General features: G+C 40.2%; 1 protein-coding gene across 2 annotated transcripts in view; it reads right to left on the reverse strand.

Moving 5' to 3' along the window:
* Window positions 1-23,057, reverse strand: part of LOC126251355 (casein kinase I) — a 106,545-nt gene that overhangs the window by 36,408 nt on the left and 47,080 nt on the right. For both annotated transcript variants that reach the window (XM_049951728.1, XM_049951726.1), the window contains exons 3-4: window positions 2,641-2,866; window positions 2,310-2,449 (exon numbers count right to left, since the gene is read on the reverse strand). In XM_049951728.1, coding sequence (XP_049807685.1) covers window positions 2,310-2,449; window positions 2,641-2,866 — 366 coding nt within the window. The remainder of the gene's footprint in view (window positions 1-2,309; window positions 2,450-2,640; window positions 2,867-23,057) is intronic.

The following is a 23,057-nucleotide window of genomic DNA, read 5'->3' on the forward strand; positions in this document are numbered from 1 at the left end:
CCCGGTCAGGCTGAACACTTTACACACATTGTCCAGCGAGTGCAGCAATGTGGCCATGTGCAGGTTCCCTGCTGTTTTGGGGTGGCATTATGTGGGACCGATGTTAGCCGCTAGTGGTCATGGAAGGCGCTGTAACGGCTGTACGATACGTGAATGTCGTCCTCCGACCGACAGTGCAACCATATCGGCAGCATGTTGGCGAGACATTCCTCTTCAGGGATGACAATTCGTACCCCCATCATGCACATCTTGTGAATGACTTCCTTGAGGATAACGACATCCCTCTACTATGGTGTCCAGCATGTTATCCAGACATGAACACTTTCGAACATACCTGGGATAAATTGAAAAGGGCTGTTTATGGACGTGACCCACCAACCGTGCTGAGAGATCTAAGCCAAATCGCAATTGACAAGTGGGACATTCTGGATCAATAGTGTCTTGATGAACTTGTGGATAGAATGCCACAACGAATATGGGCATGCATCAATGCAAGAGGACGTGCTACTGAGAATAATAGGTACCGGTGGGTACAGCAATGTGGACCACCACCTATGAAGATCTCGCTGCATGGTGGTATAACGTGCAATTTGTGGTTTTCATGAGCAATAAAAAGGACAGAAATGATGTTTATGTTGATCTCTATTCCAATTTCCTGTACAGGTTCCAGAACTCTTGGAACCGAGGTAATGCAAAACTTCTTTTGATGTGTGTATCTTGCTTCTGGCTTAACTAGTATAGAGTACTTTACATATTTACATACGTTGTGCATGTAACTAGTGTTTTCCTGTTCCTTCTCTGTTTATATAACATTTTTCACTAACTAGACAATCCTGTTAATGATCTGATACAATGTTTTATCATTCCTCTTGGAACGGCATGCTGCAAGCGCCCCTCTGACCTTTATGTTCCCCTAACTACTTTCAATTATGCGGTGTTCTGTCATTAGCACCAACAGTATGTGCTGACTATTTGCTGCAGTCTGTTTCCATTCATTGGGCTTCTTTAGCCATTTGTTTTGTAATTTTTATATTATTCTGTTTATTCTGAAAGCAGTTTATTATTCACCTCACATCTAAAATATCACCACTAGTGCGTGCCAAAATTACTGTCACTTACCTTTTTCCTTTTTAACAAGCTAACTTTTGTTGTGCTACAATTTATTGCATTTTATTACTTTTATGACTTTTACACCTTATAAGCTCAGTACAGACTTTACTGACTGTAGTCCACTTTTTATTTTACATCATACAATTATCATTGAATAGTGTGTGTACACCTACAGTAGTGGCATCTGGAGAGCTTGTGACACAAACATTTTGTGGCTACTGTATGGCAGTTTGTTTTGAACGGTAACACTACTAATTAGATGGCTCTTGTATATATTGTATATATTATTTTGTGTTTAGCGTTTGACACTGTCACTATGGGTCCTGTATATTAGGACATGTTTTTTATAGAACAGGCATGTCTCTCATTAAAGCACACAATTTTTGCATGTATGTCAGTAATATCTTTCATCATGGCCCATTTTATTGATTTAAGCTGTAGACAATCCACTAGTTGCTTCTGTGTTTTTCCCATATTTTGCTGCATATCTGAAGATGGTCATTGCTGACCCAAACCAGTAGTCTGGGGATGTACAAGTTTGTGACCATAGACGTGAAATAAGGGAGATATATTCCACATTTTCTGGTCACTGTGCCATTCGAGACCATGTCTCAGCTTGTGATCTCTAATTACGTTATTCATCAGTAGATATTTTAAATCCAATTCACAAGACATCACAGAATAAAATTTCATAGTTCAGCTGTGGTACATGTACTTTTAAGATGTAGAGACTACTGATTAATTTCCGATTAATACTAATTTCCCCTTCCTACATTTCTGGTTTTTATTTTCATAACACATGATCATGAGCATTTAATACAGTCTGGGCACTACTTCTAGAATATATGCACTATCTTATCCAAAAGACAATTATCGATCATAATCAGACATGTTTCTCTTTTTCTGACGAAGGCTGTGGCCAAAAGCTTTGTGCAGGTGCCTTTCAATTGTGCCTGTCTGCAACTTAACATGTAATCTTTAGTCTATTTTTCCTACATTTTTGATATTTGTATTAGTCATAATGAATCATATGAACAACGCATGTGACAGTACTGTACAAGAGCAAAAAAAGCAGAAACAATAAATCACAAATGTTGCGTCAAATTACAAAGATTTTAGACTGGATAATAAACAAATACTATTTCTGTATTTCTGCTGAATCTTCCCAACTGCTGTGATTTTAATTTTATTTTTCTTACCTTTGTTCAATTCCTAAATGAGCGTTAATGCTGGCATAACGTGCAGTGCCTGTTAGGTTTTTGTCTTCACGATATATTATGTGCTGGCGTGTTCGATTATCACGGAACTTTTTTGCTAATCCAAAATCTATCAAGAAAAGCTGAAAGAGAACATTGATGAATACTTTATTAAAAACTTGCAAACAAAGTAAATTTAAAAATCAGTATTACCCACTGAAATATAACACAAAGATTAATTAAAAACTTAATATGTAACAATTTGTGATAGAAGTTACAAGCTGAAATACTGAAAATCCATTTAATGTACACCAAGACATTGCTGAAATATTACCTTATTACAATGCCTGCCAATACCCATGAGGAAATTGTCTGGTTTGATGTCTCGATGTATGAAGCTCTTACAATGCACAAATTCCACACGTGCTATCATCTGGTCAGCTAACATCAAAACCGTCTTGATTGTGAAACGGCGTGAACAGAAATTGAAGAGATCTTCTAGAGAAGGTCCCAGTAAATCCATAACAAGAACATTGTAATCGCGTTCTTGACCATACCATCTAAAATGAAAAAATTAAGAACACTTACTGGATGGAACCAAAATGTGGACACTAGAATAAATGTAGCATCTCTTCCCATTCTAGAGCCACATCTGAATCTTTTTACTTATATTAAGATCTCAAAGTGTCTAAAAAAAGGCAGGACAGAGAGAAAACTAGAAACCAGACATCTTGTAATAGTTTTTGAGTAGTATATAACAAGATCATTGTTTATACACAAATAACTGAAGCAGAAATGGTCATACATACTACTATAGTTTCTTCTTGATAATGCTGAGTTTCTCATATCCTGTCACATCAAGCATATGATAGGTACAGGGAAAGTGAATAAACCATTTACGAAACAACTTCAAATTAAGTGTTCATGTGATATTATAGCAACATATGAAAGCTTTTTAAGATGAGCCCTGGGCAAATTAACAATACCTAGTACATACTTTATCTGCAATTTTCTGTACAGCACTAATAACCAAAGTGGAGCAGTGGAATGCTTGCCTAATGCCAGTAAAAAATTTTCTGACAATATGAAACTATTACATAATCCTACAGCAAGGCAACAGAACTTGCACATACTTTTTCTTGACTGATACGAGATGCAGGTGCGAGTAGAGGAGCAAGCAAGCCATGACGCCACACAGACCACTGTTGGGCCAGCAGTAGTGGGGATGGAACAAGCTGGATGGAGCAAGCTCTACCTCCTTTATGTATTACAGCCAGTTACTTGTGTTTTATGTATAAAATCTCTTAACATAAATCATTCTGTGGCAAATGAGCTCTTTCCAGGACTGAATTGTATGCTGTGTGCACAATGAGTCAGGAACTGCTTCACCACTTTGTTTGTTGCAAAAATACCTTGAGTTCAGAATGTGTGTGTGCGCTCCTAAATCACTGGACCAATTTCAACCAAACATGGTACACATATCACTATCAGGCAACAGTCACTGTGGGGAAAACCCACCTACTTATTATAGTTCAGGAGGTATGGCATCAAATAATTAAATATGTCAACAACTGCCACACTATGCATTAAGTTTATAAATATATTTATTTTTTACTACTAAGACAGTCCTACAGTCTAGTCAAATTAAGGAAATCCCCGACGTCTGGCAGCACTTTTGAAAGCTTTCAACTTCTAAGCACAGACATCTGCAGGAGAATACAAGAGCAATCTACAGACTTTGAAGAAGCATTGCCATAAAAAAGTTTCCAAAATCAACTGCACAAGCATGAAGCAGCTATACTCGTACATCAGTACATTATTACATAATCTTTTGTACAACAGTTTCATAATTTCAAAGGCGTTTTCACGAATACTTGGATGTCAAATTTTTTTCCAGCATTACACTACCAACGCAGTTCAGTTTTTGTGTCTAACAGAAAACTGAAAAAATGAATACCCGGGCAATGCCAGTTTTCTCATCTAGTATATTGTAAGTTTCTTCAAAATATTTGGGATTGCTGAGAACCAGAGACAGCCATCTGAAAGGAAAGGATTGCAGAAGGCGGAAAATGAAAGAGGATAAAATATTATTATGAAACATTCAACATAAGGAAGCACTTGGTATAATAAACTTTACATTCTTTAGTAATAAACTGGTGTTTGTATTATTTCTGAAATCTAAGTCAATAATATAGAAATAAAAATACAAAAATAAATACAGAAATTTCATTAAAATGACTTGAAAGAATATGCTACCAAAAAGGCAGTGGATATGATATTTTCCACCAACAAAATCAAACATTGCAACTCATGCAACAACAATCATAACTATTTACCATGGACCAAAGCAGTGAGGACAAAATCACAAAACATCACGATAACAGGACTGTAGATACTCATTGAAGTGGAAAGCATGTTTCTCACTCTCAATGAAAAGATGCAATACATTAAAAAATTCTATCCTAAAAAATTCAGGCACTTAGCAAACACTATGAATGGGATCCACTATTGTGGATATTCATGCTGAAACCAAAGATGACGAAGCATTATATATCACACACGAGGGAACTCAAGTGCCCATTTCAAATATTGAACACCAAAAGCGAGCACGAAGTCTTAATAGCATTCGTTTGTGATTTTATGCTGTGGAATTAAGTCTATGAAGCTTTTACTGTCTCACATTATGTACAAGCCCACATAAATGGTAAACAGGCAGTGCAAGTCCCTATGTTACCTGAAGTATTTACTTTGTGTGTGCTCTGACAATTGGCATCGCTGCATTTTAACTTTACTGACGAAGGCATGTATTAAGTTTTTTCAACTGCATGAGTAAACTTTCGAAAAAGGAAGAAAAACTGCAAGTGATTTATGCACGCTTCTATGACAGCGTTGTCACGCCTGTCACATTTCGTGCGTATTATCTTCAACAGAAATAGTACGACACGTGTTTACCTTCTGCTCTATAACCACATGTCGACTTTGTAACCTATCTGGGGAACGAAAACTTATTTTACAAACATCTGATCCAGCGTCCATTTAACATTGTTTCTTGAACTACAAATTTGCTACGCATTAACTGTGGCGTAGAGATGCAAGAGTAGCAACACTGCAGCATTGTTCCGCCATCAGGCGGGCTCCGCGGAAAGTGTGTTACCGTGTCAGCTTACACTTTCTCCGGTTGTAAGCGAACCCTGTGCCAGGGCACACCGTGAGAGCAGCGAAACGTACCATGACTGTCATCGATTCTAGCCGCCATCGTCGCACTTGGAAAAGCATACGTGACAACATTTCTACTTAGGCAGCATTTTTAATCAAGATTTTTTATGTCACATCTGACCGCTTCTGACACACACACACACACACACACACACACACACACACACACACACACAGAGAGAGAGAGAGAGAGAGAGAGAGAGAGAGAGAGAGAGAGAGAGAGAGATTCCACTTTTGGTTCCGGCGACATTTATACGGCTTATGTAACAGGCTCTTTTAGAGGAAGAGCATTCGATAAGTAGAAGACTAACACTTATGATTCACGTTCATGGAGCTGAATTATAAAGTCACCGCAGATATGAGCGCACTTGGCAATTGCAAACGTGTAACACTAGTGTTTAACCTACTAACAACTGTGAAGTGTTAATACAACGCACTAATCCACATCGTCAAAAAACAGACGCGTGCGAAAGTGACAGCTGCGACGTCCACAAGAGTGAATCTGGCTATACTTCATGATCATCTAAAATGGTAGTGACCTAAATCGATTCAGTTGCGACAGTAATTTTCATGGCTGGGCAATTCTTTATGCTTGCCATTTATTGTATGCACTTAAACTGCAGTGGGGAGTACAACTACTCCATCCTTGGAATTTTTAGGAATTTGGGAAATGGCAATGTTGGAACTAAACACATACAGAGACGGACAGGCGTATTCAAGACCATGGATGAGCAGCTTTGAATATTTAATTAATTGGGTCAGAAGGCGGAATTACTTATTTCGTGATTCCACTGACGCGTTATCGCTCAGAATACGTGTGTATTACACAAATGCCATTTCCCGTAACAATGTTACGTTACCCTAGGACAAGTATTCTATCACGCTCTGTAATATGACAACATGCATGGTAAACTGTGGAAATGATGACGTTTGTACCTTGAGAACTCATCATTCGTGTCTGCTGCCATACAGCTCAGCTACGCGTGGTCACATATTCCACTTAGGGCGGTAAGGAAAGAGAGATCCCCGAGGAGAGAACAATCATCCTGCGTATACACGAACAAAATAAAACACGTAAAGAAATTGGAGAAGCTTTACATATGAATTCGACCACTGTGTGGTGTCAACCAACACTATAAAATGAGGAATACCATAGTGAATCAGTCTAGGAGAAGTGCTCTGCCAAAACTTTCTTATAGAACTAGAAGACAATTGGTGAAGCAAAATTTCAGAATAACAGCAACAGAAATTAGAGTACATCTGGAAGAAAATCTTGGGAAGGTGGTTCATGAAACAACAGTTCGCTGGGTTCTAAACAGTACAATTCCATAACGCCAAGAAGAGAAGCGTATGTAAAGCAAACAAGAACAAGAGTTTAGTATTCGCTACTACGTATGTAACTAAGAAAAATGAGTTTTGAGATTGTGTTTTATGGTCATAGGGTTCAATGAACCATCTGCCAGGCACTTTGTGAACTGCAGAGTAATCATGTAGATGAAGATAAAGGCAAGTTCATCTACAACACACCACACACAGTCACAATACCACCTCAATCACAAGACTTGAAGCGACCTAGAACATCTGCCAAGAACATTATCAGGAAACACAACGTTAAAAGTAAGCTAAGAGTGAAGGACGTTCTGCAGGAATGGAACAACATCGATTTCGGATGTAACTTGCAAGCACGTACATTAAATGCCAATGCGTTCGGCAACAGTTATTCGTAGGAAAGAACTCTAACCAAGTACTAGAATGCAGTGTTTTGTTTATCCGAATACTGATATCCAACTGTTGGAAGAACGATTTTTCTGTTTTCATTACGAAAATGTACTTCAGTGAACAAATGTGACATTAACAATTAAATAAAGGTGTTTTAAGCCAAAAGAGAGATTCGTTTATTTTACTATATGTTTTGGTAGTTAAATGTTCTCTTTTACTGGCATAAAGTTGACATTCGAATACTTCTGTCCACTTCTGCAATCCTGTAATTTACACAGCGTTATTAGCGTGTAAACATTTTTTTCCAAAATAAAAAATAACTCGCTCGAATGGAAGCAGCTACGACAGTAGCATCAATTAGAGGGTAAAAAATGGGATATGTGGTAAATCCATTCCAAGCTATTAACACTTTCTGTGAAGCGATATACCTGGTGAAATTACCAGGCAATCAAGTGGTTCTCCAACTTCAAACTTTTCAGTTCACACCACGTTTCCACTTTTTATAAAATTTCAAAATATTTTTAAGTTTGGCACTTGACTCGCCTATTTGGCATGACAATTTACGCTGTGTCTGCAAAATCTGCCACTTTCAAGCGGAAAGCAGTTTTTAAATATCACGAATTTTAAAATAAATCTTAAGATCGCATTACACACTTGGAGAAGTTGACACCAGTTATTTTTCTTTCATAGATGTTAAGGACCTTAGTGGGTCTGTACTCTAGCATAACGGTAACTACAGATGTATTGAAACTCTGACTGGACTTTTCCCTCTACGTTTTACTCCATACATTTGACATTTGGCCACGTTTAAATGACAGAACAGGAAATACTTGGGAAATGTACACATAAGAGAGATATGGATGATTTCCTATGAGCAAAGATGTCTAGCACAGATGTTCTGGAAGCACTGTGGAATTCACAATGAGATATAGTGATAACCACTTGTACAGATGTCATAGCTGTTACCGGTTTATTAGTTTCACCACAGGGGGGCAATGCGTCGTTGGACAAGAGGCACGCTGAATCACGTTACAACGAAGGGGAAATCGAGCGGCGAGTTGGGAGGGGTGGGGAGGGGCCTGGTCGCTGTCACAGCAGACATGCGCGTGACTGCTGCTTTCTTTCCTTCGGAACGTGTCACTGCAACTCACGAATTTAAGAAAGCTGTTATGCCTTAAGATGTACGTAGAAGGTGGCAATCTTTTTCATTGCTCTCTCTGATGTAGTTTCTTTACACCATTTCGCTTCAGTAGGATATTTGCGTTGTTTTCTGTCCATCAGGTTTTAGACACCCACTTTAACATCATCGTCAATGACTATACAATTCTTACTTCGCTCTTTGAAAACGAAGCTTCATAACCGTGAAGATAAAAGCAATTCAAGTATCTCCCCTTAAGAAAACTGTCCTTTCCTAGTAACTTACAGCTTTCCTCTGCACAGGGTCTATTTACGTGTATTAATCGAATGTAGTTTCTTCCGTTTGCTTCATTGATTTCTTACGTATTTGACAAATTTATCTCTGTTTAACTTCAGCTAATACTAGTATCTGTAAACGCAGTGATGATGTACTTGCCTTTCTTCCTTCCTTCCTGTGCTAATTGAGAGCTGCGATAAGAATTAAATGACGTACAAACTGCCCAGTGTATAAATGTCGGATAGTGGATCGTATACAGATTTCCGTTCCTCTTGTTAGGATAGGTTATTTTCAACAAGAAATCCATGGCGCATACGACTAACGGCTCACTGCTTGGGAAATGGTAATACAACCACATACCAACATTTAGGGGAGAAGTTATACGACAATATCAATCAAAGGAAGCCGCAGCTTGTAACTCTCTCAACACGCGCGTCTCTAAGCGTCATGTGAGCAGCTACTTCTGCGGCCTCTCATCCCCTCCACCGGCCGAGACGCGCCTCGTCTTTGTTTATTAATGAAACCGAACGTCTTCCTCGCAGTTCCTTCAGCCACATCTCATCAGTTGCTGTTTCCAAACGGGACGATGGGGATCTACACTACACATCCGGACTTTGTTATGGCGTTTCTTTCACAGGGACACAAGCTTTGTAAAATCCATTGGTACTGCGGATCTCAAATTTATAACAAACTGGTCTTAACACAATTCTGTCATTTAGGCTGGCATTAGGAAGTCTGTTCGGCCACTCATTGCTGAGTAACATTTGTTGTTAGCAATATTTAAAAACTAAAAGTTCGATGTTTCTCCATCTGCCTAAGCCTTTGTTCTTTCTCACGTGACTTCTCTCTCTGCGTTTAACAACTCCAATTGCTGCGTGAGATTATTTCCGGTGCAACACAACGATTTTCAGAAGTTTGAGCATAACCAACTTCTGTCTTCTTTTGAGATTTCTCCCGTCTCTTCGGCTGGCTCCTCTAGATCATTTTCACTTTGTTCTGAATCTCACGACCAACTATGCAGCGCCTAGAAAGATCTGTGTGTATACAGATAGTTCTCTCGATGTCAGCCGAATAAGATATGGACAACGTAATACGCATCATTGCACCCTTCCACAGCCAATACACTTATTTTCTGCTTGCAACAGATCAAGGACTGTTTTAGATATATTGATTCGTTGTCTGTTTCTTTCATGTTGCTTACTGATTCACCTTGACTGTCGATTTTAATTATTTTAAAAAACCTGATTCTCTTGTAGTGGTGAGCGAAATTCAGTACGTAACGCTTTCACCATAGCAAATACAGCTTTCTTTTCTTTCGATGCCGATCGTGGTGTTTTGCTTAATATGTCACCGTGAAATTTTAAAAAAGTTCATTTGAAAGTCAGCTGTTCCTTTCGTAAATCCGAGGCACGAACCCGCAGCACTTAAATTCCTCCTAAAATGAAATGTTTGCCGGCCGAATAGGCAGATAAAAACAGTAGAGCGAGGAAAGTCTCATTTCAGAAGACGCGACTCAGATGTAAAATCTGTTGTTGGGCGCTTTCTTATTGATTCCAAACATCACCCAGTATTACAGTTGTGAAATGACGTGAAACACGATACCACAAAGAGTGTCAACTTCGTTCTGAGTCGTCGATGCGAGAGCGTGCTGAAATATACCTACGGATTTTTACGTGAATTCAAACTTTGTAAATAAAAGAAACATTAACATCTTAAATCTTTATTCTTCATGTCTACAGACTTTAAGCCCACTGCCAATAGAGGAGCTCCTAATTGAAGCGTGTGAAAGGGTTGTGCACACACAACTATTCGGCGCGTGAGAAACAGCATGATGTAATCGAGTTTCAAATTCGAAGAGTTCGATCACACATGGAGCACACCCTCCCTTTCAGCATGACACTCCCAGACCATACAGGAACGCTGCGCCATCTGCAACAATCCGACGCCTTGGGTCTACTGTCATCGATTACCCTCCATAGAGCTCCCAATTGGCCACATCCGAGTTTCCAAAACTTAAAGAATACCTTCGAGGACTTCACTTTGATAGTGATGAAGCGGTGAAAGCTGTTACAGCGTGAAGTCTGCGCCGGCACGCCAATCGGAAACGACAGAAGAGAAGGCTGTGAAAAGAGGTCAGCCAATCGCTCGCCGACCTACCTCCTTCCAGGAAGACAACGCGACAGCAGCGGCCCCTATGTGAAGACGGCATAAGCGCCGCGCCCGACTGGTGGCAGCACAATTCGACAGCAACTTCAACGTTAGCCACTACGTTAGCCGACGCATCGTAGCCTCTTAAATATCAATCTCTACGTAGCACAGTTACAGATCAGCAGTCACTACAGTTCGGTCGACAGACTTTTGTTAGTAGCGGTCACAAGGACAACATTTTTATGTCGCCCTTTGCTTGCGATACATCTGTGTAACTGCAGTTGTGGATGATCATGTCTATAGGACTACAAGAATTCATAATATCAAAGTTAAATATTTGTACTTGTCTTAGTTGTACAAACTGGTCTCTCGTTGGGCGAATGTGTTAGTCCTGGGAGGGGGGGAGGGGGGGGGGCGCTGTTGAGAAATAAATATGCAGAAACGAGGAACAAAGATTCAAAATGTTAATAACGTTTATTTAATTTCAAAAGCTTTTAGAGTTTTCACATATATTAGGAGGCATTACTTTTCAGCACGCACTCGCGTACAATGTGGAATCTGACTATAGTGAATCGAAATGATTCTGAAAAACTTTTTCCTTCCACTAGTCTGAAAACATTGGTAGTATTTCTACTAGTTTCTGCTAGCACAGAGCCTCCTACGGCAATCCAATCACCAGGTAATTCTTCCGTTGTAAACGCTTGGTAACCGCATCCTGAAATCTCGGACCTACACTTCTACTGTGTAATTAGTATCAATGCCTTATTGATCGCCTAAAAGCAGTAAAAGCCTTCGCAGCACACACAACTTGCTCCGTCTCTCACTCTACTGTATGAGGCCAAGTTCCATTTTTCAGGTGATGCTGAGTTTCTTTTATTGCAATAGATGCGCTTAGTTGCTGATGAACTAATCAAACAAAGTACCTCATAATTCTCTAGCCACAGGCCTCGTGTTCTGAAGATCTCATTTATAACATCGACTTTCCGTGGAAGTGAAATCACACTAATGAGGTTGGTCTACTCCCGTAACACCTATTGAACGTAAACTTGTCCGTGTTTGAGGATGCAACTATAAGGGAATATTTTCAAAGGTTATATACAACACTCCAATGATAAAATTCAATTCATGTCATACATATGGTGTAGTGATAAGACTTAGGAATCAAAATGTTGGGACAAGGCGATGGAAATATTGTAGCACTATTTTATTTAGACAATCAACAGCTACTGACCCACCAGGCGTCGTCGTTCACGACTTACGACTTTCTTTGTATAGGGTTATAAGAATCTAAAGACTTCTCCTCGTGGATCAATAGCTTTCCATATATATGGGGAGTCCCAGAAATGTTGGGACGAACTTAAGAGGCGTTGTAGAGGGCTTCTTTAGGAACAAATTGAGGACAGGAACCAGTGTCCGGAAGCGTCACCCACCGACGCTACAGAGCGTCGTAGTTATAGGCGCCGGCGCCTGCCACTAGACTACCCCTTCGGCAGCAAACAAACGTGACTTTCTACGCTGACGAACCGTAGGCAGTACGTCAAGCAACGGTATTTGTTTTTCAGTCATCGCGACTGATTGCCACGATCGCCAGTGGAGAAGATGGGGCTAGCTGCTGCTTAGACACGTTTTGTCTCTTATGAATGTGCTCTGCTGCCTTTGTGGATGTCAGCTTCGACCACGGGTTTCCATCCACAGTTTACTTTTATCCTGTATCCGGAAAAACATTTTAGAGGGTCCCAGGAGAAAAATTTCTAATGGAAACCAGCGTCCGAAATCGTCATCCAATGAGGCAACAGTACCTCGCATTCATAGCAGACAAGGGCTTTCCGCGCAGCAGCTAGCTCCAACAGCAGCTAGCTCCATCTTCTCCACTGGCAATCGTGGCAATCAGTATAAAGTCAAATTTGGTGCGTAACGGGTGGCCTAGAGGCAGAAGTCTGAGCTTATACCTCGACACTCTGTAGCATCTTGTGAATGACTTCCTCTACACCGAATCGCCGTTGAGGGTGGGACAATCTTTATGACCTTGTGGATAGTATGCCACGATGAATACAGGCATTCATCAATGCAAGAGGATGTGCTACTAGGTATTATAGATACCCGTTTGTACAGCAATCTGGGCCAAAACCTCTGAAGGTCTCGCTGTATGGTGGCAAAACATGCAATGTGTGGTTTTAATGACCAATAAAACGGGCGGAAATGGTGTTTATGTTGATGTCTATTCCAATTTTCTGTACAGGTTCCGGAACCGAGGTGATACAAAACTTTTGTTTTTGATGCGTGTACATGAGGCGGAATGTAATGTCCAACTTACGGCAGATATAAGTCGCGGGACACGAAAGGGAAGAAGTGGTTGAGAAGGGATAGGGCAGGGTTGTAGCCTACATGCTATGTTATTCCATCTGTACATTGAACGAACAGTAAAGGGAGTCAACGAAAAATTTTGAGCAGGGATTAATGTTCAGGGAGAAGAAAACAAAAACTTTCAGGCTTGCTGAGGACACTAATTCTGTCAGAGAGAACAGGGAAGAGTAGTTGAACGGAATTCACAGTATCTTGAAAGGAGGATATAAGATGAGTTTCAATGAAACCAAAACAAGGGTAATGGCATGTAATCGAATTAAATCATTCGTTGGTGAGGGAAATGGATCAGATTATTAGACACTGAAGTAACAAATGAGTTTTGCTATTTGGAAGCAAAATAACTGATAATTGCTGAAGTGGAGGGGATATAAAGTTCAGAATGAAAGTGTTTCGAATATTTTCTGAAGGTATTTGTCTGGAGTTTCGCCTTGTACGAACTGAAACATGCATGATGAGCAGTTCAGAGAAGGAGAGACTAGAAGCTTTTGAAATGTAGTGGTACAGAAGAATGCTGAAGATCAGATGGGGAGATTGTGTAAACTAGTGAGGTACTGAATACAACTGGGGAGAAAAGAAATCTATGGCATAACTTGACTAAAAGAAAGTATCGGCTGATAGGACACGCTCTGAGGTTCAAGGACTCGTCAATTTGGTATATGAATGAAGTGTGCGGAGTAAAAATTGCAGAGGGAAATCAAGAGACGCGTACAGTAAGCAGGTTCAAATGGATGCAGGTTGTTGTAGTTGTTCGAAGATGACGAGCCTTGCACAGGATTGAGTAGCACGGAGAGCTGCACGAAACCAGTATTTCGACTGAAGACCAGAATAACACATGCACGCTACGAGAAATACCCTGCCAGTCGTAATGCTATCCGAAAAAAAAGTATCACCTGCAGTAAAGCATATTAGATGCAGTGGGAACAGCACCGCATTTTTAAAATCCTTATGCATTGTATAAATGAATTTGATTAACTGGCCAATTTGGAACTGAATCCAACACGACAGTGATGTACATGGCTCACGAAAAAGCGCAAAATTTACTCCAGCATCCATAAAATTTGGTGTAAGTGAAGGAGCACATTAAACTGAATTTTCAAATCCACAATTTGTACTAAAACAGGCTCCTGGACTGTCAGCCATTAAATGGACCTGTAGACTCAATGGATGGGAGAACTATACAGTGTACTATCGACCAAAGCTTAACCCAAAAAATATGATAGTCATGAATACTGAGAGAACTGGCAAAAATAATCTGAATACCTATTGTATTTTATGAACCGGCGACTAAACTCAAATGTACACAATTAATGGAAGATACACAAAGTCACAAACCTTCCAATCAGATATTCGAAGATTTTATTCCATGACAACGAATTTACAATTTTGTGAAATGTACTAAGGTCACTACAACAGGCAAGTGAAAATTCGAAATCACACGTTTCGTTCGAAAATTACGGAAGAAACTAGCACGGTAGTGACGAAACAGAACCAATGTTATGAAATTTACAAATGATAAGTGTTCTCGTTTTGAATAAAATCAGTTTGGGCATTAGCCCGCATGATTCTGAAACAACTGTAACAGCAGCGACCAAATTGCCCTACTAACTTACGAACTGACAATTGTCGTAGAGACCTACGCACTTATCAGTCCTCTCACTGGGTATATAGCCTTCTCCGTATGAAATTATTTGAATGGATGTTCCTAAAACTTTTCTATCTTTACACAACAATCACTAAGACAGCAAACCACAGTAATTTTTTCATTATTACGAGTAGCATTTCATCAGCTGCTTAAATAGGTTTTTTTTAATACATAAAGAAAATCTAGCAGAGTTCCGATATAAAACTGACAGGAGATGAAATCCCGACATTCATAAATAAAGTACAGGTATTATAAATGTTTAAACAATAATTACTAGTTAGGTCTAGTTACACAATGTTTAAGTTGCAGACATGCCGGTTTGTAATTCTGAAAGGGAACGCTGATAACCCCAAAGCTCTCACGAACTATTGAAACATATCGAGCATATGACTTCAACCTGGCACAGATCGGAAACCTCTCCCAAAATCTGAAGCGTTAAATGTATTCCGGGACGGAAAAGGAAAATTAAACTCCCTACAAGGTGTGGCACATCTATACTCGTGGTCAGTCGAATGCTCACCTTTATGAGCAGCCGGGAAAGAACTTAGTTTCTTAGTAAGCAATTTAGTTTCTTAGTAAGAAGTAACACTAGCAATAATGGTTTCTCATGTACATCAATGTGTACACGACATAGGATGAAACAGCTGCCCCAAAAATGCAACCGAAAGGAAATGTTGTTGTTGTTGTTGTTGTTGTTGTTGTTGTCTTCAGTCCTGAAACTGGTTTGATGCAGCTCTCCATGCTGCTCTATCCTGTGCAATCTTCTTCATCTCCCAGTACCTACTGCAGCCTACATCCTTCTGAATCTGCTTAGTGTATTCATCTCTTGGTCTCCCTCTACGATTTTTACCCTCCACGCTGCCCTCCAATGCTAAATTTGTGATCCCTTGATGCCTCAGAACATGTCCTACCAACCGATCCCTTCTTCTATTCAAGTTGTGCCACAAACTTCTCTTCTCCCCAATCCTATTCAATACCGCCTCATTAGTTATGTGATCTACCCACCTTATCTTCAGCATTCTTCTGTAGCACCACATTTCGAAAGCTTCTATTCTCTTCTTATCCATACTAGTTATCGTCCATGTTTCACTTCCATACATGGCTACACTCCATACAAATACTTTCAGAAACGACTTCCTGACACTTAAATCTATACTCGATGTTAACAAATTTCTCTTCTTCAGAAACGATTTCCTTGCCATTGCCAGTCTACATTTTATGTCCTCTCTACTTCAACCATCATCAGTTATTTTGCTCCCCAAATAGCAAACCTCCTTTACTACTTTAAGTGTCTCATTTCCTAATCTAATCCTCTCAGCATCACCCGATTTAATTTGACTACATTCCATTATCCTCGTTTTGCTTTTGTTGATGTTCATCTTATATCCTCCTTTCAAGACACTGTCCATTCCGTTCAACTGCTCTTCCAAGTCCTTTGCTGTCTCTGACAGAATTACAATGTCATCGACGAACCTCAAAGTTTTTACTTCTTCTCCATGAATTTTAATACCTACTCCGAATTTTTCTTTTGTTTCCTTTACTGCTTGCTCAATATACAGATTGAATAACATTGGGGAGAGGCTACAACCCTGTCTCACTCCTTTCCCAACCACTGCTTCCCCTTAATGCCCCTCGACTCTTACAACTGCCATCTGGTTTCTGTACAAATTGTAAATAGCCTTTCGCTCCCTGTATTTTACCCCTGCCACATTCAGAATTTGAAAGAGTATTCCAGTTAACGTTGTCAAAAGCTTTCTCTAAGTCTACAAATGCTAGAAACGTAGGTTTGCCTTTTCTTAATCTTTCTTCTAAGATAAGTCGTAAGGTTAGTACTGCCTCACGTGTTCCAACATTTCTACGGAATCCAAACTGATCTTCCCCGAGGTCCGCTTCTACCAGTTTTTCCATTCGTCTGTAAAGAATTCGCGTTAGTATTTTGCAGCTGTGACTTATTAAACTGATAGTTCGGTAATTTTCACATCTGTCAGCACCTGCTTTCTTTGGGATTGGAATTATTATATTCTTCTTGAAGTCTGAGGGTATTTCGCCTGTCTCATACATCTTGCTCACCAGATGGTAGAGTTTTGTCATGACTGGCTCTCCCGAGGCCATCAGTAGTTCTAATGGAATGTTGTCTACTCCCGGGGCCTTGTTTCGACTCAGGTCTTTCAGTGCTCTGTCAAACTCTTCACGCAGTATCGTATCTCCCATTTCATCTTCATCCTCTTCCATTTCCATAATATTGTCCTCAAGTACATCGCCCTTGTATAAACCCTCTATATACTCCTTCCACCATTCTGCCTTCCCTTCTTTGCTTAGAACTGGGTATCCATCTGAGTTCTTGATATTCATACAAGTGGTTCTCTTCTCTCCAAAGGTCTCTTTAATTTTCCTGTAGGCAGTATCTATCTTACCCCTAGTGAGACAAGCCTCTACATCCTTACATTTGTCCTCTAGCCATCCCTGCTTAGCCATTTTGCACTTCCTGTCGATCTCATTTTTGAGGCATTTGTATTCCTTTTTGCCTACTTCATTTACTGCATTTTTATATTTTCTCCTTTCATCAATTAAATTCAATATTTCTTCTGTTACCCAAGGATTTCTATTAGCCCTCGTCTTTTTACCTACTTGATCGTCTGCTGCCTTCACTACTTCATCCCTCAGAGCTACCCATTCTTCTTCTATTGTATTTCTCTCCCCCATTCGTGTCAATTGTTCCCTTATGCTCACCCTGAAACTCTCTACAACCTCTGGTTTTTTCAGTTTATCCAGGTCCCATCTCCTTAAATTCCCACCTCTTTGCAGTTTCTTCTGTTTCAATCTGCAGTTCATAACCAATAGATTGTGGTCAGAATCCACATCTGCCCCTGGAAATGTCTTACAATTTAAAACCTGGTTCCTAAATCTCTGTCTTACCATTATATAATCTATCTGATACCTTTTAGTATCTCCAGGATTCTTCCAGGTATACAACCTTCTTTTATGATTCTTGAGAAGTGATGTTAGTGAATTGCTATCGATCGAGATACGGTCTGCTTGGACGCTGCTACTACTGCTGCTGCTGCTGCTGCAGCAGCAGCGAAAGCATTTTTTGCATCGTGGCTGGGAGTAAACGAAAGCCGACCTCATCATTATCTAACATGCGAAACAATTTTTCTTGTCAGAACCAAGCTCCACCTGACTTATGATTACACAGTGTACCAGAATTAATTTTTCACTTTTCGATGTGTATAAAATTTGTTATTTTCAGTGCTTGATATTTTGTACGCATTTGTTGATATGGGAGATATATGCGTTCAGAGGTATAATTATCACTGTAGAATATAGAAGTTACAGGGTATAAATACTCCTAAATCAAATAACTCTATCCCCACTGCATGAGTGCACCGTTATAAGCCGAAGTCGCTTTAAACTTCTCCTTATAACGCCATTAACATTACACGTCTCTGAATCGAACTACCATTCATCGATTATGATAAGTTCTTCCGCTTCTACGCCTCAATTTGCAAATATGGGTCTTTCCTTGAACAAAATATTGGCGTCTTAAGTATCACTATTCCCTTCCAGAATTGAAATCTCCTCCGGTGTTGGAAAATTTGAGTTCGCAACACGTTGTCCATAGACAATTACTGTTCTATAAGGCATCGGACAAAGTGGGCACGGCTGTGCGCTTTTACACGGTTGCCGAGTATCTGTATCGCTTCGGCCAGGTTCGGCTCCGTCCGTCCTCACTCGGCAAAGGAACAGCTGAGGCACTGGCTAGCCGACGTTACACAACGTCCGTCCACAAAGGCCACCCGTGAACCACAACGCAACTGTAGTGTTAAAAAAGCAATCTGGCTTCCACAAGGAAGCATTCAAATTAAAACTCTTTACGCATGTGACTAAACAGTTTTTTTACAGGATATTAAGTATTTACAGGTTTCGCTTTGTTAAAACAATATTTTTTTTCGGAAAAGTTATAGTTGAACGTGTTTCGGAATATTGATTCCAGACAGGCAACTAACAGCTTAAAACCCGTTGTGCACGCGGTGACATTTCATAAACATTTGTGTTATTACTACGTCTTAAATCAACTTTACATATTAACTGGAAAAGAAAACCACAGAGCCACAACTGAAGCAACTGCGAAACAATCTTTGCAGGTCCGTAAGTTTAGTTCAACAAACCGTAAATGTTAAAGATAAACAAAATTAGGTCAAACAACGAACAAAACATACCTGCTGTCTCGTTTCAATATTCTAATATATACGGATGCCAGAATTTTATCATAGAAAATCTTACCTATTTTTCCCGCAAGTACTCCGGTCTAGCTTTATAATCTGAATACAGATTTTTGTCATCTGCTATCATGCAAGAAAGTACGGTGGCTATTTCAAAACCACTGAAACGAGTGACAGTCTAACATTGCAGCTTACTGCAGCTCAAAATGCATACTTTTCGTTAACAAAAGACCAAATTTAATTTGTCATCAGTCACTTGACATCCATTGCTGGATGAATACCTTCATTGCAATTTTCCATGTACCTGTGTTTTTTCTGTAACTTTTCTCGGCATCTAGCATCCATTTGCCTGTCGCCGTGGCCCGTCCGCCACTGCGGTAACAATTCCGGATCTCAGCCCAGTCTGTTCCCTGAAACAACTGTTCTCTTGTCTTTCCTAATCCCTAGTATGCGTTGCTTCATTGCTCGCTGAGCAGCAACCCACAGTTCTTAAATTTCTTTTGCATTAAAACTTTGTGTTTCACTACCGCAAGTAAAAATTGGCACGTTGATTATGAACTTTTCCCCTCATGTACACATCGGAAACAGTGTTTTTAAAACTGCTTCATTTACCGAACACACACCCGCTCATTTTTACGTTACTATTTATACTTTTGCTGTCAACCCGGTCGTCTTCTTAAACCTTTTAAAAACAGGACGTAATTATGGAGTTTTAGGAACTCAGCCCTAATTTGTACTGTTTTTTCTTTTTTGTAATTCAATTTCAAGCCAATTATCAAAATGCTGTAACTTTTATCCATCGTCAAAATTTACCTGCACCAGAGGTACACAATGCAGTGCAAAGTAAATGATATTTCAGATATGTTCAAATGTGTGTGAATTCCTAAGGGACCAAACTGCTGAGGTCATCGGCCCCTACACTTACACACTCCTTTAACTTATGCCAAGAACAAAACAAAAAAAAAAAACACACACACACACACACACACACACACACACACACACACACACACACACACACACGAAAGGACTCTAACCTCCGGCGGGAGAGGCCACTCAATTCGTGACATGGCGCCTCACACAATGCGGCCAGATCTGTTCCGTTAACTTATAGTCCTCCTTTTCTTTGTGGATCTGCAAATTTCCACTAGGATTGCTGAGCATAGTTTTGGTCATACGGTATAACCTTGCTTGACGACCGTTCTTTGAAATAGTACTTCCCATTATTCTGGTGAAGTCTAACGGAAGCTGTTGTATTGACATAAATATCTTGAGCGTATTATGATACGGTATCAATGATGGAAAACCAGTAAAATGCAAAGAGAGGATATTGGGGGGGGGGGGGGGGGGGAGGCTACACACGGGAAGTGAACTTTAAGGCGAAGTTATGGAACGGGAAGAGGACGCAGATGAAGATGATATGATACTGCAAGATGAATTTGACAGAGCACAGAAAGGCCCAAGACGAAACAGGCCACTGGAGTAAACGAAGGTCTCTCTCTACTGATATTCTTCAGTGGACCAGCCATGACAAAAATGCTCCACCTGGTGCAAAGATACAAGACACCCGAAATAACCTCAGACCTGAAGAAAAATGTAATAATTCCAACTCGAAATAAAGCAGTTTGCTGACAGATGTGAATATTAACGAACTATCTGTTTAGTAAATTGAGAAATGTTAAAGATAAACAAAATTAGGTCAAACAACGAACAAAACATACCTGCTGTCTCGTTTCAATATTCTAATATATACGGATGCCAGAATTTTATCATAGAAAATCTTACCTATTTTTCCCGCAAGTACTCCGGTCTAGCCGATATTAATCTGTAGATTCAGCAATCAGTGAAGGACGCCAAAGAAAAATTATGAGAAAGAAAGTTCAGGGAGAAGAAATAAAAACCTTCAGGTTTGCTGATGACATTGTAATTCTTTCAGGGACAGCAAAGGTCTTGGCAATGCAGAGGAACAGAATGGACAATGTCTCGAAAGGAGGATATGAGGAGTTTTAACAAAAGCAGAATAAATGTAATGGAATGCAGTCGAATTAAATCAGGCGATGCTGACGGCACCGGCACCACCACCACCACCACCACCACCACCACCACCAGAGTATTATTATACCAGCTCCACGTCTAACACCGGGCTGTTCCTTTGCTTTATCAAAATGTAATGTTATTCCCAATGCTGTTGGTATTAATTTTAGAGAATATCTTTCAGACGACATATAGGAGATAGAAGTCCTTTTTTATCTTGACCGTCTTTTCTTTGAAGTTTAACAGAACAGTTCGAGTTGTTTCCACTTCTGAGGAACTTTCTTCTTAAAACATATTGCACATCGTTTTCCCAGTTCAGTTTGTACTACTTTCCTTCAGATTTAACCATTTCTACTTGAACACTGTACTCTGGGAAAACGTGTTGTCTCTTTTGCGTAGAGGAACGTCGCAGTGACAGCTCAGTAGCTTTGCACCTAACACTAATTAGATTTGGGTTTGACTGCCATATTCGTAGACTGCAGCACCGCCGAAGAAACGTCCGTCAAAAAGTGACCTACGATACGCGGGGTACAGTTATCAGGGCAACTGGATTTGAATAGTAAGCTCCCTTCCTAGATAAGAACGTTGTTTCTGCTGGGACATTTCCTTACTCGGTTGGATATATTTGCAAACTGATCCGGAGTAAGGCACGTACAAGGAACTTTACAAGGTAGTCGTAGTTTGCATTAACACGTAGCTTATCATAATAGAGGCAAACATAATAAAAAAGGAAGCAGGTATGATCACAGCCACAGTGAGTATTTGGGCAGAACAGAAAACGATGAATTATCGTATACACAGTAATTACCCCCCCCCCCCCACACACACACACACACACACTTCTAGTCACGGGTAACAAGATAGAATAAGAGAATACGGAGTTATGCAATAAGAAAACCAAATAATACGATGGATAGCCAGTTAAAGTGTTTGTTACCTTATGATACAACTGTCCACAAATTTAGGCTTTGTAGCCACTGATCGTTTTTAGCAGCCGTCACCGTGCAGGAAGCAAGCTGTTGCTAGCTGCGCAGTACTGTAACGGCTCCTGTAACGGTGCCGCAGTCTTCAGGCCGAACAGGTCTCGAGTCGTCGCCAAACAAAAGACTGGATGCTAAGTCCAAAGCTGAAGCACCACATGTCCAGCACATAACTTTTAATGAACAAACGAGAATACGGCAGACCGATTACAAGTAATAGAGCTCAATATTTTTACGGCCCTTTCTGTCTTACAAGCACACTGAACTAGTCACTGCGAGATTTCCACGCTTATCACTGCGTGGTTCATGGTGCTAGACAACGGATTGAATCCCTGGTCAGTCCTTTAACTTCTGTCTGTGGCTAACCATTCTTTTTCACCCCTGTAGCGTTCATTGATACAAAAACAATGTCTTGTTACACAGTAGTCCCGAGTACATGCTGAACTTTAGGTCCCCCTATAACTGGCTGGGTAATTCAGGTCAAAGGTCATACGAAGGCAACGGTTTGCCACCTCTAATGAGACCGTGTCTATAATGGCAATGAAGCTCTAACCAAACTTCGGGATGATGGATGATGCCTACAATATGGGCACATGTAAAATGTAAGGAAGGCTGAGTTACTGATAAAGGGTACTGCTAAGGTGACGGAGCTAATTTTTCAGTGAAAATGTGAGGTCAATCTTCGACCTCACGTAACTGTAGATGATATAAGCTACCACTTTTACTGCGATAGTGTCGTGCGTACAGTCACTGATTTCTTGGCAGACTGCAGGACACTTCCCCAGTTACGCCCACGAAGGGGCACATAGTAGGCATGTGGTGATTCACTATCACTCCCACTATGAATGCGATGATAGTGGTAAAAATTTTGATATCATAATTAAAGGAAACCGTAAACAGAACAGCTGTGCGTGTACAACGAGGTGGTCACAAGCCACAAAGGGATGATTCATCTGTTCTTTTACGAACTAAATCTGATCTCTATCATGTTTCAGGCACTAACGGTTGCGA

The sequence above is a fragment of the Schistocerca nitens genome, chromosome 4 (assembly GCF_023898315.1).
Source record: "Schistocerca nitens isolate TAMUIC-IGC-003100 chromosome 4, iqSchNite1.1, whole genome shotgun sequence".
In the NCBI taxonomy this organism is placed as follows: domain Eukaryota; kingdom Metazoa; phylum Arthropoda; class Insecta; order Orthoptera; family Acrididae; genus Schistocerca; species Schistocerca nitens.